A 19,436-nucleotide genomic window follows, 5' to 3' on the forward strand; every position below is an offset into this window, starting at 1 on the left:
CACACCGTGGTGGTTCTGTTGTAGAGGAGCAGGATTTTTAGGGCAGCTTGGTCCCTTCTGTGTCTCTTTAGGACCACTGTGCCACTCCCAGAGGCTGTAGGTGTGACCCCAGAGCTCCCGGTTGGAAAGAGGAGGAGGCAAAGGGGAGCTGGTGACATCCCTGGGCAGCTCTCCAGGGGGACACAATCCTTCCCACCCCCAGAGGTGGCTGAGGCTGAGCGTTCCCTCCTCATCCTCACTCACCTGCAGGCCAGGGCTGTTTTTTTTGCTGCCTTTATTAGACTTCAAAGAGGTTTTTTGTCTTTTTTTGTTCTCTTTCCGGGAGCGAGTGCGCAGCAGGAGGGAGGCAGGGAATGCAGGAGAGGATGAGGATGGTGTGTTAGGCTATCCCAATCCCCCGATGGGCACAGGGGTGAACCGACCTGGGGCTCTAAAGGCAGGAGCAGGCTGGAGTGCTGGTGTCACTGGTGGTTTTCTATCCAGCTATAGGGTTGGTAATTCCTAAATTCAATGTCAGTCGTGGTTCCACGATACCGTCCTGGCTCTAAGGGTTACACTTTGCAGCTGTTCCTCACCTCTTCCATTGCCCAACCAAAACCCTGAGCTGTTGCTTGTCCCCTGGCCTGACCGTGTGTCCCCCCTCTATCCCAAATCCCTGCTGTGAAGATCCCAGCTTGGCTGCCAGAAAGGCTCCCTGGTCCCCATGGAGAGCTGCCCTTCTCCCCCTCCCAAAAATCAGTAAAACTGAGGATGCTGTGTGTCCCTCCCACTCGGCTGGAGAGGTTGGGATATTCCCTGGGCTCTTCTCAGCCTAGTTTCCAAGGGTTTAACTCCAGTTCCTGAGGGGATTGCACCTTTTCTCCAACTTGGCCAGGCTCGGGGGACTGGTGCAAGTTGGAGAGGGTTAGAAATCCTGCACAGGTTTTCATCCTCCTTAATCTTTTACCCACCTCTTGAGCATCCCTGTCGTTGCCCCCGTGTCAGCTCCTGCTCTGGTGCTGCAGCCTCTCCCAAAAAAAAGCCTCTGCATTGTGGGGTTCACCCAGCCAAAAAAGATCCAGTCGATTCCCTCCAAATTAAGTAAGTCCCCCTTGCTCCCAAACTCTGTATTTCTGCAGCCAGCTCCCTGTGGAGATTTGGGGTGGGGAAGCTCTGCCAACGGCCCTGGCACCTCCCCGGGCCCTGTGCCGATGGGAATCAGATGCTGCAGGGTTCTAGACTGGCTTTTGGGGGGGCTCTGAAGCACTTGGGGGTTATTTAATGCAGAAGCTGGGGCTAGGAGCAGGGCATGTGCAGGAGTCTGACCCCAGGGTGTTTTGGGGAGGCTGAGGGAGGCTCAGGGCAGGTTCCAAGGCAGGGTTGGGGAGCAGAGCGGGGGCCGTGGCCCAGCCTAAAACCAGCACGGCATCCACATGAAGGAGCCCAGGGCAGCGCCGGTGGCAGCTCCTGCCAGCAGCCCCAGCGCCATCTGGTCCCCGGAGACGCGGTAGGGATCCTCGCGCACGATGACGTGGGTCACCCCGGGAGCTGCGAGGGAAAACGGGGGGCTGTGAAGGGCGGGGACATGGCCTCGGCCACCCCCCGGGGCCACCGGGTCACCCACCTCCGTACTGGTGGCCGTAGTGGCCGGAGCTGATGTAGGCGGCCTGGTGGGAGTCCAGGGGCACGGTCTGGTAGTAGTCGTCGTCGTAGGGGTCGTACACGTGCACCTGGAGCGGCAGGCATGGGGGAATTTGGGGGTCAGGCCACGGCTCCCCCAGGTGGAATGGCGCCCTGGGTGGGGAATCTGAATGGTCCCAAGGGCTGGGGGCAGCCTGTGCTCAGGTCACCCTGACTCTGCCCCTTCTTGCCATCTTAGCGGTGTCCCTGTCATCTTAACCATGTCCCTGCCAGCCTAACATTGTCCCTTCCACCATAACTCTGCTGCCATTCCCTTCACCTGTTCCTGTCACCTTAACCGTGTCCCTATAACCTTAACATCGCCCCTGTCACCTTACCCATGTCTCTGTCATCTTAGCTGTGTTCCTGTCACCTCAGCTCTGCCTCCATTCCCCTTAAGTGTCCCTATCACCTTAAATGTGTCCCTGCCACCTTAACAGTGTCCCTGTCACCTCAACTCTGCTTCTATTGCCTCTAACTGTCCCTGTCACCTTAACTGTGAGTCCTTGTCACCTTAACTGCACAGTCAGTGGCAATGGCTGTGTCACCTGCCATCAGTGGTGGCATCCAACCCCTCCCCACCTTCTTCCCGTGACTCCAGGGACTTTACTCCCTGAAGTAAAGAGGGTGTTGAGGAGCCCCCCAAGCTCAGTGTCAGCCTGGGGAGGAGCAGGGTTTTAGGGGGTAACCTCTCCCAGCCCAAATCTTGGATCCCAAATCCCGTGCCAGGGATGGTGCCCCTGCTCAGGGGGATGAAGCCTCACCGGGGTGGATTTAGCCTCCAGCACGGCCATCTTCCAAGCACTGCAAACAAAACACAGGCACTTATTTTTGGTGGGTGCTGGAGGGGTGGGAATTGTCCCCTCCCTCCCCACAGGGAACTGGATGTGGCCACGGGGCCAGCACTATTCTTTAATTCCTTATTAAATGAGTGCTGAGATTGGGAATGTGCTGGGAGGAACCCAACACCACAGGGATGGGCACAGGGCAGTCCCTGGGAATGGCCCTGGCTAAAACAAGGGCAGGCAAGAAAATCATGCCTAAATTTGGGGGAGAAGAGAGCACAATGGAAGAATTTCCACTCAGCTGAGGTCAAGCTCTGTTGATGAAGCTCTGCTTGGCCAGAGCTGAATGTTTCCCTCCATCCAAGTTCAGCTGAACGTTTGTCACTTCTAATTTTTAATTTTTTAATCAGTTTTTATAAAAATAAAATTATTTTTTAGATTTAATTTTTAATTTCTTTTAGAAATAAATAGAAGTGGAACAGTGCTAAAAAGAGCAGTTTGCCTCAAGCCAGAGAGGGCTTCACATTCAGACTTTTTATTTCCAAATAATAATGAAAACCCTTCTCCTCAGCCAGGCCAAGAGGGGATTTCTTATCCGTGAGAAACCTCCCCCATCAGGAGACCGACTGCTTAAAAAGAGCTGCTTTTGGCTCTGGATTATTCAGTGAGAACCCCAAATCTCCTCCTGCACCTTTCACCCTGCAGGTGTGTTTGAGGACACAGGCTGGGGGCAGGTTTAGCCAAGGGAGCGGGACAGGGCTCTCATGCCCCCAGGCCCTTTCCAGGCTGGGATAATTGGGATGGAAAAGTCGCTTACACGGCGTCGTCCTCGCTCTCGGCACACAGCGTGGTCTTGGAGCCGTCCCGCAGCACCACAGTCAGCAGGCAGTCCCGGCTCCTCCCCTCGGGCGGCTGCACGTCTGGGAAAGGAAGGGATGAGGTGGGATCCAGCCTCAGCCAAGGAGATGCCCCAGAGACCCTCCCCGGGCTCCAGAGCTCGTGGGTTTAGTGTTGGCTCCATCTCCATGTGCAGGATGCAGTCAGGATCTCACAGGTTAAAAGCCAACACAAGGAATGAGCTGATAGGCAGAAACCTCCACCCCCAAGGCAGAAAGAACACGAAACGGCAGCAAACTGCCAAAAAATCTGCTTGAGGCCACGAGGTCGAGCTGCCTTTGCTTTGAACTTGCCAGAGTGTGCCCGAATTTTGTAGGAACGGGAGATGCTCATTGCTGGAGTGGGATCATGAGCTCAAACAAGAGCAAAATCTTAAATCCACGAGGCTCATGTGTCTTTCCCCATTCTGCAAGCTTGGCAGGACCCTCCGGTGAGCACAAAGCTGTGGGATTGTGCTCCCACCACCACTCCCAGCCCGAGAAAGGCGCTTTGTGTGGAGGCCGTGGGCTGCGGGGCCCAGCCAAGCTGCTGCTTTGTTCTCCTTGTTTGTGCGAGACGTGAGCGATGAGTCAGGGCTGTGGGATCCTGTTTGTTACCAGCACAAACCAGGAGAAAACCTTCCTCCCTTCCTCCCTCCCTTCCTTCCTTCCTTTTTTCTTCCTTCCCCCAGGAAAAGCAATAGCAGAGATGCTCCAGCATCTCCTGCCTGGGAATGAGGAGAGGTGAATGAGGCAGCCTGGGTTATTTTGGGGGTATGCTGGCCGTGCACATGGCTTAAGAGGGGTGCAGCCACATGTGGGATGGGCTTGGGAATGCAGGGCTCGGGAGCAGGGGCTGGGCTCACCTTTGCACTCACGGCCGATCCGCACGTCCCGGCAACTGTACTTGATGTGGATCCGGCCGTCCATGTCCCGCTGCGTCTCGTCGTGGTAGTAAACCAGGCTGCCATCCAGGTAGAGGACAAACCAGTTCCTCTTCCAGCGGCGCAGGATGGAGCCTGGTGGGGCAGGGAGCAGGTGAAGGACCCCGGCGAGCCGAGTGGGACACGGCCAACATGCTCACATCCCCCAAACTTGGATCCCTCCAGCTCCTGCGTCCCACAGGACACCTGTGCCTGGCATGAGCAACCGGGGCAGCGTGACTGGGTGGCTTTAAATGGGCAAAGGCTGCCAAAAAAGCCATCAGGCCATTGGGCACTGCCCTGCCGAGCACACGGGAGCGGATCCAGCCCCGGACACGGAGCCGTGTGTGTTTTCATGGCAGGCAGCCCTTCTCTCCGCTTACGTAAATCCGTGAGCGGCTGAGCCACAATCTCCCTGCTGCCGTGGATTACCTGCCCAGGTCGGGGCTCCTTGTGTCCCCCACACCCCACCCCTTCCCAGAAAACCCCTCTGGGTTTTTTTGGGGGCTCCCAGCCTGGAAAGCTCAAGAGTGCCACTTACTCTGCCGCCAAAGCCAACCGCTCTTCACCAGTGCCATGGCTGCCTCAGGTTTCGCTGGATCTGCTGGGATGGGAAGAATAATGGGGTTAAAATAGCAGCTCCTGCCTCACTTCCGCCTCTGCCCATGGCTCCCACCTCCCCACAGCCTCCAGGGGCCAGGTGGGATGGGGATTCACCCTTGTTGCTCCTGGTATTTTGGGGGGATGAGCTCAGCGCCCAGGTTAATCGGGGTTAGGTAGATGCGGGATTTCGTCATCTGGGAAACACGGCGAAGGAGGCACCCTGACCACCTTTCTTTCTGCCTTTAATCCCATTGGGATTAAGGGATTATCGTCCAGTGGAGGTAAATGGAGAAATCCAGGCCATGTATGAAAACAGGCAGTGCCTACCCACAGCCCCAGTAACTTTCCATGCTTAACGACACCTACACTTGTTTATTTTCCCTGCCTGGATGGAAATTAGTCCTTAATAAGGGCATGAAGTCATCGCTCCCCAGATCCCCTAGCAGAGCAAACACCCCAGGGACAGGCAGGAACAGTTCCCTGGCCGCGGCCCCCATATCCACTATCAGATGGGAATCCCAGCTCCCAGTGATGGGAACTCGGCACCCTGGGATGGTCTCCAGGATCTCCCACCGGCTCTGGGGGCACGGCAAGGCACCAACACCCCCCCAGTACCTTTGCCTGCGTGACCGAGAGCCTGAACCCCTGGGTATCCAGGTCCCCGTGGAGTTTGCAGCCCCGGTACCATCACCTGTACTGCCATATCCCCGGGCAATCACAGCCCCGTGCCCTGGCACCCCCATCCCTCTGCACTCACATCCCCGTGCCACCCTCATCCCGCTCTGCTCACAACCCCTCGGTATCCACATCTGGTGCCTTCATCCTACAACCCCGGCATCTTTTCCCCCTCCGCGCCCACATTTTGTGGCACCGTTCCTGCCCCCCTCGGCAGTCCCGGCTCTCCGGTGCCCCATCCCCGGTCCCCCCGCGCCCCGCGCATCCCTCACCGGGCGGAGGCGGCGGTGCCCGCTGCTGCGGGATGCGCTGCGCTCCGCTCCCGCCGCCCGGCTCTGCCCGCCCGCGCGGCTCGCCGGGAGCTGTAGTCCGGCACCAGCATCCCCAAGCGCCGGCCGCCGGGAAAAACCCCGCTTTCCAGCGGTTTATCCCCAAAAAGCCGCTGCCCGGCGCCTGCGCGGCGGGGATGCTGCCGGGCTGGTGCCGCCGGGGGTGCCCGCGGTGGTTCCAGCATCTCCGATCCTCGCCTTCTCCTCAAATCCCCCCCTTTCCTCAGACACGGAGCACATCTAGCAATGTGGGTGTCCTTGGGACGGGGCTCAGCCCGCACAGGACCCCCGAATCTGGAGGTCTGGGCACGGGGAGGCGATGCTTGGGGCGTGCGGGATTTTCCTCCGGTGCTGGGAATGGGTCTGAGAAAGTGTTTCATGCCAAAAAGCATCAGTCAGGAACAACCCAAGTTTTAAGCACCAAAGTGCTCATCGGAAATAAATTTCCAAGTGGAGGGAGCAATCCTCTGGGTCAAAATCATTGCCTGTCCTAGCTTCTGCTGGAATTAGAACTGTCCCAGGCTCTGGGACATGCGGTTGTATTATTTGGGGAAGTCAAGACATAGGTCAGGTGACAGCTGAGGCTGAGCTGTTAATAAAAGATGTTTATTAAGCACATGCCAATGCTTAATTCCAGCACATTTTTCAATGTGAAGGCCTTTCTCCTCCTCTCCCTCCAGCACTGGCTTTACTGTGGCAAACAGCAAAAGGAATTAAATTAATCCAGCAGCCTGCTGGATGATCCCAAAGGAGTTAAATTGGAATCACCACCTCAGCCAAGCCACACTCAGAGCCTCGTGCATCCCCCCCGTGCTGGTTATTGGGCTGCAAAACATCCTGGTGGCACTGAATATTCCCCAAATCAGAGAAATTATTTGGAAATCCGGTTGGATTTGAGAGAGACAAAAATCCGGAGACTTTGTCCTGCAATGAGTCCGGAAAAAAGTGCCTTTAGGAAGGGATTTGGGCTAAAATTTGGATTTATCCTGGGTTATCCACTTGTATTGATTAGGTTGCCTCTCCTCACAGACACGTGTCATTTTGGGATTAATTGTTCTCAAAACTTTTCCATTGTGGTTTTCCTCTTGGGAAGGAAACAGTGCCAGTGTAGGATTTGGGGATTTGGTCTATTAATTTTTTTGTCAACAGAGGTTTTGTGTTTTTTTTTTTTTTTTTTTTTTTTTTTTTTTTTTTTTTTTTTTTTTTTTTTTTATGTTAAATAGGATAAATTTGGTGCATGCTGCTTGAAAATAGTGATCCAAAGAGCCAGGAAATTACTTCCAGCCAGCAAAAGGAGAGGATGCCATGTGGGAATACACTCTGTCCCTCACTCAAAAGAGCCAGATCCTGGATTTCCCTCCCATTTTCCATAGCAACTGAGTGCTGTTTAATAAAATCTGTGAACTTCGATGCCTCTCGTTTGTTTTTCCTCCAGCTTTGCCTGCAGTGGCTCGTGCCTGGCGATCTCCCCCATCCCAGCCACAAGCCCTGGGGTTTGGGCAGAAAACAAAGGAATTTCGAAACTTTCAGGAAATCCGTGTCTTCCACAGGGGGTCTCCCCAGATTTTGGTTGAGAGCTGAACCCAGGGACAGCTGCAGGTGACACCGCCAGCATTTGCTGTTCCTGTCCATCCCCACTCTCGGGACAGGTCGGCACCTGGTTAAATACCCTCAAATCCCTCTGGAGTCTCTTCTTCCTGTAGCTGAGCGTGTCCCATTGGTGCCGCTGGAATCCTGCAGGAGGAATGCGCCGGGAAAAATGTTCCCTTTCGACATGTTTGTCATCTCCTCCACACCCATCCCAGGGGTGGGATACAGACCTTTGTTACCCCCGTCCAGATTCCCTGACTCCCAAGAGAGGCGTTCCACATCCACGGCTCAGGAAACACAATTTGCAGCGTGAATCTCCACCAATAAAAAAAAACCCAAAAACCAAAACCGGCAGCAAAACACATGGAACAGCAACCAGAGTTGTGAAGGGTCTGGGCTGGGGGGAGTGCCCTGCTCGTGTCAGCCCCTGGCTGGAGACCCGCAGGAATTCTCCATCTCTTCCCGAAACACTCCTTTCCTGCCTCGTACAGGGTGAGGGGCTGGTTCGGGTGCAGGGAGAAGGACGGGGCGAGGGGCGCCAGGCAAGGCCGGACCCCGCGGCTCCCAGCTCCCCTCCCGCTGCCGGCCGGCGGCTCTGCTCTGGCCAGGCGACCCGGCAAGGGTGTCCCGGAGCAGAGATCGGACCCTGGATCGCCGTGGAATCCCACCTGGCACACCCCGGTGGGATTCCCGTAGCGGCCTTCTGCCTCCCATCAGCCTTCGCGGACTACAGCTCCCGTCATGTCCCGCTGAACTACATCTCCCCACCCTGCCCGGCGGTCCGACCCCTGCCGTACTACACCTCCCAGCACGCCCCGCGCCAGTCGGGGCCCTGTCGCCTTATGTCCTTCCCCCGCCTGCCGCGCGGACTACACTACCCATGACCCTTCGCGCGAGGCGGCCAGCGGCGGGCCGCGGCAGCGGGCTGCGGGGCAGCCGGTAGCTGTAGTCCCGCAGCGGCCGCGGCTGTAACGGTCCCGCTGGTGGTACTGCCCCCCCTACCCCCCCCATTCCCGGCTGGCGGCTGCGGGAGCAGCGGGAAGAGGAGGAGGAGGAGGAGGAGCGGGAGAGGGAGAGCTGCTGTACCGGCACAGGGGCCGCCGCCGCCCGACCAGCCGCAGGTAAGGGGAGGGGGGGAGAAGGGAAGGGGGGACACCCCCAGGTGACAGCGGCGGGAAAGGGGTGGCGGCGTGGGGGCACCGCGGTGATGGAGGGGGCTGGCCGGGGGTTACCCCCGAGCGCGGAGCGCACAGGGAGGGGGCGGCGGGAGAGCATCCCCCAAGCCCCGGGGCGGGGGGAGCGGAGAGCGGAGCCCTGGGGCGGGGGGACCCCGGCAGAGCTCATGTCCCCCGCGGGCTCTCCCCCTGCTGCCCCCGGGGCTCCTGCCCCTGTGTCCCTTCGGAGCCTCTTCTCCCCGGAGGCTCTATTTCCCCCGATCCCGTTGTGTGTCCCCCCCTCTCACAGACGCTCTGTCCCCCCGCCCCGGCTGTTGTCCCCAGGAGCCCGCTATGTGTCCCCCCCAGTGCAGCCTGTTGTCCCCGCACCGGGCTATTCCACCCCCAGCCTGTTGCCCCCCAGATCTGCTGTCCCCCTTCCCAGGGGCTGTGTCCCCCTCCCCAGGCTCACCCCCATCCGTGGGAAGAGCGGCTGGGATGCCCGGGCTGGGGGTGCACCCCCAGGGATGGGCGAACCCCCCCTAAACATCCCGAGGGGCACGTGGAGCCGGCAGCACAGATGCCGGGAATATTGACGAGCCCGCCGGCAACTCCGTGCGACGGGAAGGGCCGAGCCGAGCCGGCAGCCCTGTCCCGCAGCCCTCCTGGGGGGAAAAATGCTTTTAAAATGGTTATTAAATGGTTAAAAGCTTTGCTGAGCGGGGGGATGTCGGCGCGCAGCATCCACAGGAATGAAAGCGGGGACATCCAGGTTGGGAAATGCAAGGCGGCGTTAAGATTTTTCTGCCTGGATAAAATGCGTATTCCAAGCGGTTTTTTATGAAAATGTGGATTGTTTCCTCTCCCCCCTCCTTTTTTTTAAAATTTCTTTTTAGCAATGATTGCTTGCATACTCTGTTGGCATTGTGGTGTTCCGGGCAGCAAAGTCCTTTGCTATATTGTGGGTGAATAATGCCAAAAAGGAGCTTGGTTTCAGTCCTTTATAGAAAGCAGAGGAGCCTGGAAGTATGGAAATTAAATAAATATTCATTAGCAGAAAGAGGTTTTGTACCGGGTTGGCTTTTGGGGGCATTTTTTCCCCCCATTGCACGTCGTGATGAGCTTTTGGGTTATGGTTTGTATTTCCATAGGCTGAATTTTATTTATTTGGTGCTTGTTATTGTCAAGTGCAGGAAAATTAGCAGGTTGAGGGTATTTTTTTCTCCCCCTCTCCTGGACAAAGACATGTTGTGCTAAGCAGAAAGAAACCCCAGAAATATTCTATTTCTGCTGTGATCAAAATATGATTTAAGATGCAGCAGTGTGTTTATTTTTGCTGTTAAATAGTGATGGAGAAAGTCGGATCCTTTTTTTTGTGTGTGTGTGTTTTTAAAGGAACGTGAATGATGGAAACATCTTTAGGGAAACGTTTTGCTGGACTTGATTGCATCAACTGCATTATTTCATAGAATGAGCTGTGAAGTGGTTGTTGATTAGAACTCAAATTGAGGAGCGATGTTGAGCAATGTAAAGAAAAAGGAAATTAGTATGAAGAGGCCAAATGCTTATTTTCTTTTTTTTTTCCAGTTCTTTCTGATTCTGAGTTTTAACTGTTTCGTGGTTTCTCTTGACCTTTATGGTTGAGTCTATTTCAAATAAAGCAACCCCAAAGAACACCTATGACCTGTGTATTTATTCTTCTTCTACATACATAGTTATTAAAAGGACTGATATCAGCCAGCATTGTGGATTTTCCATTAAATTTATATTAAATCTGTTTAACTTTCATTCTGTCAGTTGCAAATACCAACTTACCCAGTTATGCGTCCCAACTTTTTATTTACCAAAGCAAATGTTGACATTTTTTAGAAGGAATCTTTCTCTCCCAAGTCCCATGCTTTATTTTAGGGAACGTGGGATAAGTGTTACAGATATTATTGTCCAGATCTGGGGGGTTTGGGTTATATCCTTCAGCTGATTAAAATCCCTGGCTGTCAGCAAAGACACACTTTTTTTGTACAGGTAGATATATATCCTCTGAAACAAAGGGACTGGAAGCAAAAGGTGTTTGGAGTTTGTTCAGAGAATATTCCCTGGAGTGAGAAACCTGAATTGCAAAAAAAAAATTACGTGGAATAACCAGGATACAGTCATTTAGGGAGAACATTTGTGGAGATGCTTTCTGATTCTGGCTGATACTCATCTGTCAAACTCCATGGTGAGCCTGCATTGCAGTAGGTGAACTGCTCGGGGGGTTTTGACATCTACAGTGGCGTTTTCCCCGTCCCCATGACCCGTAACCCACCACAGGGATGACGGGGAAGAACAGGGCTGAGAGGTGATGCTGCTCCTGAAAACGTTTCTTAGGAGAGTGAGAATGCTTGGGAGCAGTCGCTCTGTGGAAGGCCTTCAGTACCTGCACCGAAAGCATAATTAACGTGATAATTGAATTGGGGCTAAGTTGAATGATGCGATCTGCCTGGGGGAGCTCAGCTCGGACAGGAGGTGCAGAGGCAGCCGTGGAACCCAGGGTAGTGCTGCTTTTGGGAAGTTCTCCAAGGCGTGGGGTTGGCACCACTCTCCCTTCCAGGGAAGTGGGACGTTCACCGCTGGGATGTCGCCACTGGGTCACCTGCTGGGAGAGCTGCTATGTGAACAGAATTCCACCTGGCTCTGAATCCAGGTGCTCTGCTGCTGTTGCTGGGGCAGAGAGGGTTCAGACCTTTCCCCTCAGGTAGTCAGAACCCTGCGTGTTTCCAGCCAGGAGCTCTGAGCGGATTCCCAGCTCTCTGGAAAGCGGTTGTCGAGGCTGTCAAAGGGAAACGCAACTTTTACATCTTCCTTTGTGAGCTCCCTCTTCCCTTCAGTGCGGATTATGATCTTCATTTGTCTTCCAGCCCTGCCTTTGGGGCCTGATGCTATCTGCAGAGGCCCCCGGTTTCCCTTTCCGCAGCACAAGTGCTCCGTGTACTTTCTGTTTCCTCTGCAATTCCTGGAGTCTGTCTGTGTGCTGAGGCATTCCCCTCCCTGGTTTTGTCCCAAATTAGCTCCCTAGTGCTCACTGATGTGCCTGTGCCCTGCTCTTCCTCATCAGCTGAGCTGGGTTTTGCTGCTTGAAATCCATAAGTTCTCATGTTCAGTCTATAGGAATATTTGATCCAAAATGACTGGATAGGAAACAGTTCCTGTCATACTCTGTAGTATTTTCTTTTGGCTGATTCCACATTCCCATCCTTTGGTCCCTTTGGATGCCACTGGATTCTCGTGCCGTGCATCCCTTCAGTGAACAGATGAAGATTTGTTTCAGTGACAAGAAAAAAAATCCACCGGTCTGGTTATTTACCTGTTGATGGTCTTTTAAGTCTCTGAATTAAGAAATACTGATTCTTCATCTCTCACTGTTTAAACCTGGGAATAAATTTTCCAGAGTTTTTCCATGTGACTCAAATACCAGTTGGACAGACGCAGTTCTCCAGAGCTGTTTAAATTGTGTCACCTTCTTGTTCCTTCCACTCAACTGAATCACTTTGTTTCTATTTTTGTTTCAAAAACATTGATATCCCTAAATACCAGGGAAGAATGTCAGTGGCAGGGCTGTATTTACTTATGTAAATTCATACAATCCCAGAAGGATTTGGCTTGGGAGGGACCTTAAAGCCCATCCAGTCCCACCCCTGCCATGGGCAGGGACACCTTCCACTATCCCAGGGTGCTCCAAGCCCCAGTGTCCAGCCTGGCCTTGGACACTTCCAGGGATCCTGGGGCAGCTGCAGCTTCTCTGGGCCCCCTGTGCCAGGGCCTCCTCAGCCTCACAGGGAAATTTTTTTTCCCAGTAAAATTTGTCTAAACCTGATTTTTGGAGAAAGTAAAGATAACATGCTTGCCCTTCCTACCTGCCCACCTGGGCAGAGAAGGAGAATGAAATCAATCTAAAGTTATCTATATTTCATGTTTTGCTCTGATTTTTCTGTCCTTTGTTAGATGGATAACCTCGAGGTGGGATTTTATGTTTATTTGTTAGCTTGAATGGGAAGCAACAGTTGGGAATTTCCAGGATTTTCTTTTGCTGAGGGCAGGTGTGCTATGGGTGTCTGAAGCAGGAATCCCAGAACTGTAATTAAGATCCCAGGCAGCGAAGATCCAGTTTTTAAGGCATATCCAGCATTTACAGATCTGAAATTTTGTGGAATTCTCTTTATTTTTAAGACTGAAGTAAGGAATGAGCTTCCATTGATGATGATGGAGGCACGCAGATTTTTTAGAGTGTGAGTGGGACTTGGATAATTTTTCCACAGCTCCTCTGGGTTTTGTTTACTATGGATGTGCTGAAAACCCTGAGCACTGCACAGGAATTTCAAGTGATTGTGCTTTCTGGGAGGAAAAAATGTGGGCCTGCTGGCGCTCCCCAGCAAACCATTTAGGAGATTATCGTCATAGGATTTATAAAAGCTGGAAAAAACCACATTCCCCTCCTCTGGTTTGTATTTGCTTGTGCTTCACCTTGTCTCTCCTTCCTCTCCTTGGCTGAAACAGTCATGTGGAAAACTGGGGAGTGGAAAAATGAAAAGTCAGAGCAGAAAACTGGGGTTTATTGTGGCCTTGGTCCGACAACTTTCTCAACGGGAAGACTAAAGCTGAAGTGTATTTGTAGGCTGATCGTTTTTGCCTTCCTTGTCTCAGCAAGGGTTAGAGATTTGGGAGGATTGTTGGAGACAAGCTTAGAGTATTTTATGAGAGGAAAAGTACTAAACTGGCAAAAAAGCCCCAAAGAATAGATGCCATCATGCCTGTTAGGCATGTCTAATTCTTTGATAAAATGGATAAAGATCGCAGACTGCAGCAAAAGTTAAAATAGACCATAATGTCTCAGGGTCCGCAGGGTTTTTCCTTCTAATTTGCTGTAGAACTTAATAAAAGAGATTTGCCTCTTTTATGGCACCAGGCTCTCTATCTGCCACAAATTAAAGCCCAGTGCTTGGGCTTCTGCTTTCTCTGCTGTTAGATACCAGCTCCCTAAATTTGATAACGAGTGGGTTTTACCATTCCGAGTTTGGAAATACATCCTGAAGACTAGTGAGCAGTTTTGAGCGTGATCTTTTTTTCCCCCATTTTCCATTCAGTTCTTTATACTTGGATTTATAGGCAATAAAAATTCGCTTTTCAATGCACAAGAGGATTTTTGTGGTTATTTTAAACAAGGTCCTAAGAGTCCCCACCGCCCCGTGGGCTGTCCAGGGCAGGGCTGGAGTCCCCATCCAGGGACAGATTGAAAAGCCACATGGGTGTGGCACCTGGGGACATGGGACAGTGGTGGCCTTGGCAGTGCTGGGGGGGCTCTATGATCCTTAAGCCCTTTTCCACTCTTAACAATTCCACAATTCTACCTTTGCCTGTCTATTTAATGGACAAAGTAAGATCATTCATTGCAGTTCCTGATGACATTTTACCTGGGATAATTGTCATGCCTGTATGGACAGACAGGTTCTAGGAGCTTTTCCCTGCTGAAAAGTATTTTGTATGAAGCTTGTGAGCATTTAAAATGCAATTACTTTGGAATAGGTCCCTGTGAAAACATTTGATTCTGTAGTAGTTTATTCTGCAAGTCATTTTCGTCAGTTTTCTGTGTATGGTGTCACTTAATGAGACTTTAATGGCTTTTACAAAATTATGGCATTCCACATATTTTCCAGTTTGCTCTTCACTTGACTTACACTCACAACAGAAGTTTTCAAGCCTTAAAATGCAGTGCCATAAATTGGAGAACTGGGCTCTTTTTCTTTACTGTGGCATCCAAATCCCAGCTGTTGAACTTTCTTGGATAGCTGAGTCTTTTAATATGGATTTGGGAGCTCAAGAAAATATTTCTTTGTATGAGAATTTTTTGACTGTCTTTCAATTTGAGCCCTTGGAAAAGCAAACACGGCAGAACAGCCCAGGAGCATCTTGCCCACGTGGTTTTGCTTTCCAGGGAAGCTGTGCTGCTGCTGGAGCAGATGCCAGGGACAGGGTGGGTTCCTGGGTGATTCCAGGAAGTGTGGGACATCACCGAGTGTGGCAGAATGGGGAATGGAGAGAAGGAACAAGTTTTTACTGTATGGGTGGTAAAACACTGGCACAGCTGATTGCCCAGGGAGGTGGTGGCTGCCTCATCCCTGCAGTGTCCAAGGTGTCATTTCAATTAGTGTCTAACTATTGCTTCCAAAAGCCAGTTCTTGTCTAAATGTCCTTTGATACCCAATAACTTTTCCCTTTGGAGGGAGCTCTTAATTCCACAACCAAGTGATCCACTTAAACTCACGGCACTGCCTGGGAAGAGCTGGGCAGGTTCTGCTTGTGGGCCTCTGGCTTTTCCATTTTGTTCCCTAGATTCCAGGCCTACAGTGGACCTCTGGAGTGGTTCTGGGCTCTGGCTGAAGCCCAGCAGAACCCCACTGCAGCTCACTTTGCTGGTGATTTTCCACGGGTGGCTGCTTTTAGTCATCTGTCCGTCGGCCAACTCGGAATCTGCTCAGCTGCTTTGTTGACACATACAGCGGTAATTTTTTAATTGGGATGTCATCCTCAAAAGCTTGCCTGTAACATTGCAGCCCTTACATTTATCACCATGGATCTCCTCAGAGGATGAAGTCAGCTTTGCTTGACAAAGCCTATTTTCCATAGCATTGACTTGTCATTAATTTCACTCCTGTTCTTTTTAAGTCCAGATCAAGTCTGAATCAGTTTCCCCTTATTTTGTCCAGAGCTCATGTCTGGCAAAAGGATTGGTGTTTACTTGAGTCATTTTGCCTTCTCCTGACGTAGTTGTGTTAGAAATGTTTGCCTTCCAAATTTTCTCCTGCATTCTGAAAAATATTGCAGATAAGCCCTTGGAGTCTCTGGAATGGTGGAGGACTCTTGGAGGACTCCATGATTAAACATCCTGGGCTTCTGGGGCATCATTCCATGCTAGAATGAAGAGCTGGTAGAGACTGTGGGAGACTTTCCAGTCCATTCTCCTCCTCGAGGCAAGCTAAAGGATGCTGAGGAAGGATGTAACATGCTCCCTAGAGCATCCTTAATGAGTGTATTTCTAATTTTTCCTTAAAATCTCCCAGTCTCGGAGGTGCCAGCCTTATCAGGAACCTGGCAGTGAGCACTTAACCAATTTGGTTAAAAGCTTTTCCAGTATCTTAGATCTTTTAGGAAGCAATTCTTGGCTGCGAGGGTGGGCAGGCCCTGGCACAGGGTGCCCAGAGAAGCTGTGGCTGCCCCTGGATCCCTGGAATTTTTCCAGGCCAGGATGGATGGGGTTTGGAGCAACCTGGGACAGTGGAAAGTGTCCCTGTCCATGACAGGGGATGGAATTGGATGATCTTTAAGGTCCTGTCCAGTCCAAGCCATCCTGGGATTTTGTGATCTCTGAGAAATGAAGGTACTTTGTTTTGCTGTTCAGAATAACCCATCCCCTTGTTTCTGCTGTCACTGATGGGAGCATGTTATATCTTCCTCCAGTTTGTTTTCCTGGGCTGGCAAGGTCCTTTACTGTGTTCTTATGGGTCATTTTGTATTCAGATCTCTTTATTATTTCCTCAGCTTGCCTCTGTACTCTGGCGTGTTTACTTCTCTCTCTCCTCAGACTTGGCACTGCGAGGCCTTGTCAGCATTGAATAAAGCAAAATAATGCTGGTTTCCACATGGCACTCTTAAACAATCTGAAGTGCCTATTTTTTTTTTTTTTTGGCAATTCCGTTATATTGTTGACATTTTACTTGTGATCCTATATCCCCTCAGGGTTGTTTTCTCCTGTCCATCAGCTCAGCTGGGACTTCTCCACCTGCCCAATGCACGTTGCTCCTGCACTCATCTTTATTGGGTTTCACCAGGCTGTTTTGGTTTGACACACTTTGGTCATGACCCATCCATATTGTCTCCTGTTGGCTGTATCCTGTAATTGCTTTTATATAAATTGTTAAATAATCTTTCTGGTGTCTTCCCACTGAGTGTGAGGGGAGTTCAATCTCTGATTTGCCCCAGAAGCTTTTTCAGACTTCACTCTGGAGCTGTTTCCTTTTTGATCCCAAAAGCACTTTGAAACTTGGTGAGTGGATCATCTATATGCAAATTCCTTAATTTTTCCTCTGCGGCATTGTATTTGTGGAAAATCAAATGATGCCAATTTTCATTACAGTTGGAATCAGTATCTTAAAGGTCTTTCCCAACCCCAATGAGTCTCTGAGCCTGTGATTATGTTGATATTTCATTAAGATGATAACTAAAAAGCACAAATGTCATACAGCTTAAAATCAATTATTGAAATCAAGACATTTTGCAATCTTGATTGAATTACTAAACTGAGATACATTTAAATACAAGTCTGTTCTTTTTCTGCACTGTCAAGGCTTCCAGTCCAGTGATTTCTGCAGCTTTATTCTTGTAATGAGGCCCAGATCAGTTACTTGGTGTTACAAATTGTCACCTAGGATTTTGGGCAGCTAATCTCTTGTAATTACTTCCTGCATGCGAGTTTCTGTATCCCTCCTGTCTCCTCCCTGACCCCACATGGGTTTTTTACCCAGTGTGGACTCACCTACCCGTCTTGGTGCTTCCTCCTTCTGCCTTCACCCTTTAGAACACACCAAGTTTCTGCTCTGGAAATTCAGTTTTCCTGCAGTGTTGATAACTGTCAGAGAGGTGAGCCTTCCCACCTTTTTTCTTAGGGATACGTTGCAGCCATCTCTTCCTTTCATATCTGAACACCATGGGACTAATGATTTTCAAGTCCAGTCACGTGCTCATTTTTTTCTTACTGCTGGCCAGGATTTCATTTGTTCCTGCTTGTTATCCAGACTCCCTGTGTCCATATATAGCAACAGAAAATTCTTTTTTTTTTTTTTAATGAACGCTCTTGTCTGACTTTGTGCCTCATTTCCCCTTCTAAGTGTCCTTCTCTTGTGTTCAGCTTGTGCCTTTCCTGGATGCATCAGCAGTTTCATCTGGGAAGGTGTCTTATTAGTTGGAAAGATGCTGGCTCTGCAGTTCGTGATCTCTCCCTTCCCTCCAGTATTGCTCCATCACTCAAAGCCAAATATTCTCTCATCAGTCGTGCAGCCTTGTTCAGTTCTGTGATTTTTTGGGGGGCTTTCTCTTGCATCTGGTACCGGGTGCATCTTTTAGCCTGTGGATGTGCAAGGAGCCTGTGGCTGCAGTGTGGAGCAAACAACATTGGCATTTTGAGGCACCGCTTTGCAAGAGGGATTTGCAGCTTGCAGTTCCTGCCTCTCCCTGAGCTCCAGGCTCGGCAAAAGCCACTGTCCTGCCTGGGAGCAGATTCCCGCTGCTTTTTGGGAGGCAGCTCCTACCAGCTCCTCCCCGGCTTCTCTTGGCACCCTCGAGCCAGTGGGAAGCAAAAGCCTGGCATGGCACCATGTGAAGATTGCCAGCCCTTGATGCAGGCTCTCCCTTGGGGTTCTTTTCCAGGATCCCTGAGATCTTTCCTCACCTGCTTTGTTCCAGCTGACGCTGTGGCTGCTCCCAGCAGGCGCAGTCGCTTCTTGTGGCCACAGTGATCAGCCAACGTTGGTGCTCGTCCGTGGGAAGAGGAAATCTATGGCAGCCAGTATTTCTTGGAGGCCGTTATGCTGATCCACAAAGCAGAGGCTGGTTTTTCTGAATGCAGGCTGGAGAAAGCAGCAGGAAACCATTTTTCTCCATAATCCAAGGCCGTTTTTTTCCTGCCAGCACTAAATACACACGTAGAGTTTAGTGTGACTTTCACTGTGGGTGTTTCCCTGGATGTCCTTGACTTTCTCCTGCTTTCCTGATGCTCTTCACTGACGCTCCTGGCACTTGACTGTGCATGTTCCATCCCATTCCCTACAGTTTGCGTATTTTCTCCTTCTCCCGACACAAAACCTGACATTCCACGTTGGTGTTCAGCCCCAGGGAATCTTTTTTTCCTCTGTGTTGTGGCCAGTGTTGCTGGCTTTAACCAAATTCCACGTAACAGAATTGTCTTCAGTGGAGATTTTTTTGGGGATGAATTTTCAGCCTCGTGTTGAACTTCTTCATCCCCTGCCAGAGAACCCAGATCTCCAACCTCTTACATTGTGGCTCATAATTTGCTAGGGATGAACGATGCTCTTGTGACCCAATGGTGGAAGACTGGCATCTCCTTCTTTCCATGTCCCAGATTTCCCTCCACTTCCCAAACTGCATAAGCAGTGCCTCAGTTTCCCATTTGGAATGGGCCAAAAAAGATTGGTAATGTGTGCACTTGCTGAGACAGATAAATGGAGCACTGGAAGATGCTGCAGTGACAACCTCCCCCCTTCTCTGCCACATGAAGGAATGGGAAGGTTGTGGACTCTCTGTGGTTGGGCTCCTTTATTGTGCCTTTTATTTAAAGTCTTAGACAGGTTTCAGAGCCAATTGACTCCTGCCACATGGAAATGTCTCTGCTGTGACATCAGGGCTGTGGGGACTGCTCTGGTGTCACCCTCGCTTGGGTTTGCAGTTCAGGCTGCTGCCTCTGATCTCTGAAAACCTTGATTTGAATCTTCTCTCCATGTGAGACCTCTCTCCCCAGGACTGTGCAGGCAGTCAGGATTAGCTGGGCTTTACTTCGTTGACAATCTTGGTTTTCAATCTGAAAGGACCTCAGCAGAGTTTTCTCCTGGGGCAGGGAGGGCATTGATTCTGGGATATGTTTTTCTTGGTGTTATCAGGATTTTCTGGCTATCAGGGTAAGCCATGGGGCTTATGGATCATGGAGTTTTCTTCCTGCAGGAAGTTGTGTCTTCACTTTAGGTTAGGTTTTACCTGACCTTCCTATGATTTTTACCTTTATATGATTTTTTTTTCATAT

At 51.0% G+C, this 19,436-nt stretch overlaps 2 protein-coding genes across 6 annotated transcripts in view; one reads left to right on the forward strand and one right to left on the reverse strand.

The window, feature by feature from the left end:
* Window positions 1–257: 257 nt before the first annotated feature.
* On the reverse strand, window positions 258–5,856 carry PLEKHB1 (pleckstrin homology domain containing B1). Of its 2 annotated transcripts, none has more exons than XM_040054733.1 (7): window positions 5,793–5,856; window positions 4,784–4,846; window positions 4,186–4,338; window positions 3,262–3,364; window positions 2,424–2,463; window positions 1,604–1,709; window positions 258–1,527 (listed from the first exon to the last, which is right to left on the reverse strand). In XM_040054733.1, the coding sequence occupies exons 2-7, from the start codon at window positions 4,818–4,820 to the stop codon at window positions 1,391–1,393; spliced, it is 576 nt and encodes a 191-aa protein (XP_039910667.1). In that variant the 5' UTR covers window positions 4,821–4,846; window positions 5,793–5,856; the 3' UTR covers window positions 258–1,390. The 2 variants fall into 2 exon arrangements, with proteins under 2 accessions (XP_039910667.1, XP_039910668.1); XM_040054734.1 differs by having other exon boundaries at window positions 4,784–4,843; window positions 5,793–5,846.
* A 2,567-nt stretch (window positions 5,857–8,423) lies between these two features.
* The window catches only part of FAM168A (family with sequence similarity 168 member A), a 121,004-nt gene continuing 109,991 nt past the window's right edge, over window positions 8,424–19,436 (forward strand). Inside the window, exon 1 of one of the 4 annotated variants that reach the window (XM_040054727.2) lies at window positions 8,424–8,560. The gene's annotated coding sequence lies outside the window, so the exon portion shown is untranslated. The remainder of the gene's footprint in view (window positions 8,561–19,436) is intronic. The other 3 variants (XM_040054726.2, XM_040054725.2, XM_040054730.2) reach the window with 3 other exon arrangements.

The sequence above is a fragment of the Hirundo rustica genome, chromosome 2 (assembly GCF_015227805.2).
Source record: "Hirundo rustica isolate bHirRus1 chromosome 2, bHirRus1.pri.v3, whole genome shotgun sequence".
NCBI lineage: Eukaryota > Metazoa > Chordata > Aves > Passeriformes > Hirundinidae > Hirundo > Hirundo rustica.

Bases quoted from the DNA above. Each gene is read 5' to 3' on its own strand.
- PLEKHB1 (XM_040054733.1), bottom strand. From the start codon at position 4,820: ATGGCACTGGTGAAGAGCGGTTGGCTTTGGCGGCAGA. The intron at 4,339-4,783 runs GTAAGTGGCACT...CTGCCCCACCAG, and splicing joins CGGTTGGCTTTGGCGGCAGA to GCTCCATCCTGCGCCGCTGG. The intron at 2,464-3,261 runs GTAAGCGACTTT...TTTTGTTTGCAG, and splicing joins GAGAGCGAGGACGACGCCGT to TGCTTGGAAGATGGCCGTGC.